Below are 1,678 nucleotides of genomic sequence, written 5' to 3' on the forward strand. Positions count from 1 at the left end.
GGCAGCACACAAACATTTTTAAAAATGAAAAATTACATTCCGCCATGTAAATAGTGAACCCGCCATGGCGCGAGCGCAACTGGCTTTTAAAGGGGATGGGAGATGAGACTCTGATTGGTTTATTGCATGTTACGCCCAAAAAACACCCATTACTCATTAAGAGAATAGGGACAACCCGTTTAGACCATGCGCCCGGGTGCGCCGACCGTTTTCCCGTAGTTAAACTAGCAAAAGTGGATTCGGACACAACCTGAGTGCACCTGCGCCGTGCGCTTTAGACCATGCGCTTAGATTGTTAAAATAGGGCCCTTTATTTATTACATTATTATTATTTATCTTTTAAAATTATTTAATTTACATTTTTAAATAATTAAATAAATAAAATTAAATATATTTATATTTTAACTTAATTTACATATATTATTAATGAGCCTATTTGTTTTCTAAAATGTTTCATTACGTAATTGTTGTTGTGTTGTAAATGCCGTTTCATGCACTTAAGTGTAATTTCTGAACCACTAGTTGTTGCGTTTGATAAGGATCACACCGACACAGCGAATAACATCAACTTATCGTATCTTTTTACTTAACCTCTCTGTTTCAGACCCCAGTAAACGAACACATACATTGGTCAGGCATGACAGAATGCTTTCAGCACAATCAAACTCGATGCATCACTGAACACTAACTCAATGCATTATCAAACAACACTTGTGTGAGAACACAACACTAGTGCCATCAAACAGAATTACAAAAATTGCGAACAGGTCAAACACGTCCAAGTCTACAATTGGTCAACTAAACAGACAGTCCCACCTCAAACTCACACCGTTGGTCTAATGTATTGAAGTTGGGCTCAAACAAACAGAACAGTGATTTGCATCACAGTGTTTACTTTTAGTTGGTGGGTAAGACAACTGACATGATCAGAAAATGATATACTTTACCTATAAAAATTACACTTACAGTCACTAATTTCCTTGTGAGTCATGTTAAAGCGGGCAGAGAAACCATCTTTGGCCACAGCCATGTCAGTGTGGAAGGAAAGCGACAGAAGACCTGTGGAAGACTGGATCTCTGGAGGGATCTTCGTGCCACAGTATCGTCCGATCAGGGGTCCCACTGAACACAAGAAAAGGGGAAAAAGAACTGATTTGAGATCAGTTAGAGAGGCTAGAAGCATTTCTTAGTGTGAAGTGGATCTGCTGAGGCATCGCGTGCCTCAAATTCCCTCAGCTCCATGGATTATGAGCTTTCCTCATAGTATTCCTCTGATTTCTCTCCTACTTATCCCTGATTTACTGTCCCTCTCCCTTGCTCCTGTGATCCCTGGATGTCAGCACAACAAGAGCTGAGTTTGATCCCAGACTGATAGTGTGTGAAATGGGAAGTGATGAAATTTGAGTTACTGTGTGAGTAGTTGAGATGTTCAGTTCACAATACTATGAACGCTATCTTCTACACAGTATTTGTGCGACTTGATAAAAGAAATGAGAGGAAAAACGTAAAAAGGAAAACAAAAAAAAACTAGGGCTGCACGATAAATCGCATGCGATATTTAACGCGCATCTTATCAGTAAAGCCGGCATTTAGCAGCATTAACTACACAGAGCCGTTGTTCACTGACGAGCTGCGCAAAAAATCGCGCGAATATGAACGTGGTTTTGCGCAGCTCGTC

At 40.0% G+C, this 1,678-nt stretch overlaps 1 protein-coding gene across 1 annotated transcript in view; it reads right to left on the bottom strand.

Moving 5' to 3' along the window:
* The window catches only part of LOC107750056 (neuropilin-2-like), a 90,813-nt gene that overhangs the window by 46,835 nt on the left and 42,300 nt on the right, over positions 1 to 1,678 (bottom strand). Inside the window, exon 5 of the mRNA XM_016565314.1 lies at positions 967 to 1,122. Coding sequence (XP_016420800.1) covers positions 967 to 1,122 — 156 coding nt within the window. The remainder of the gene's footprint in view (positions 1 to 966; positions 1,123 to 1,678) is intronic.

Source organism: Sinocyclocheilus rhinocerous, unplaced genomic scaffold (genome assembly GCF_001515625.1).
Source record: "Sinocyclocheilus rhinocerous isolate Xijiao unplaced genomic scaffold, SAMN03320098_v1.1 scaffold1956, whole genome shotgun sequence".
Lineage (NCBI taxonomy): Eukaryota > Metazoa > Chordata > Actinopteri > Cypriniformes > Cyprinidae > Sinocyclocheilus > Sinocyclocheilus rhinocerous.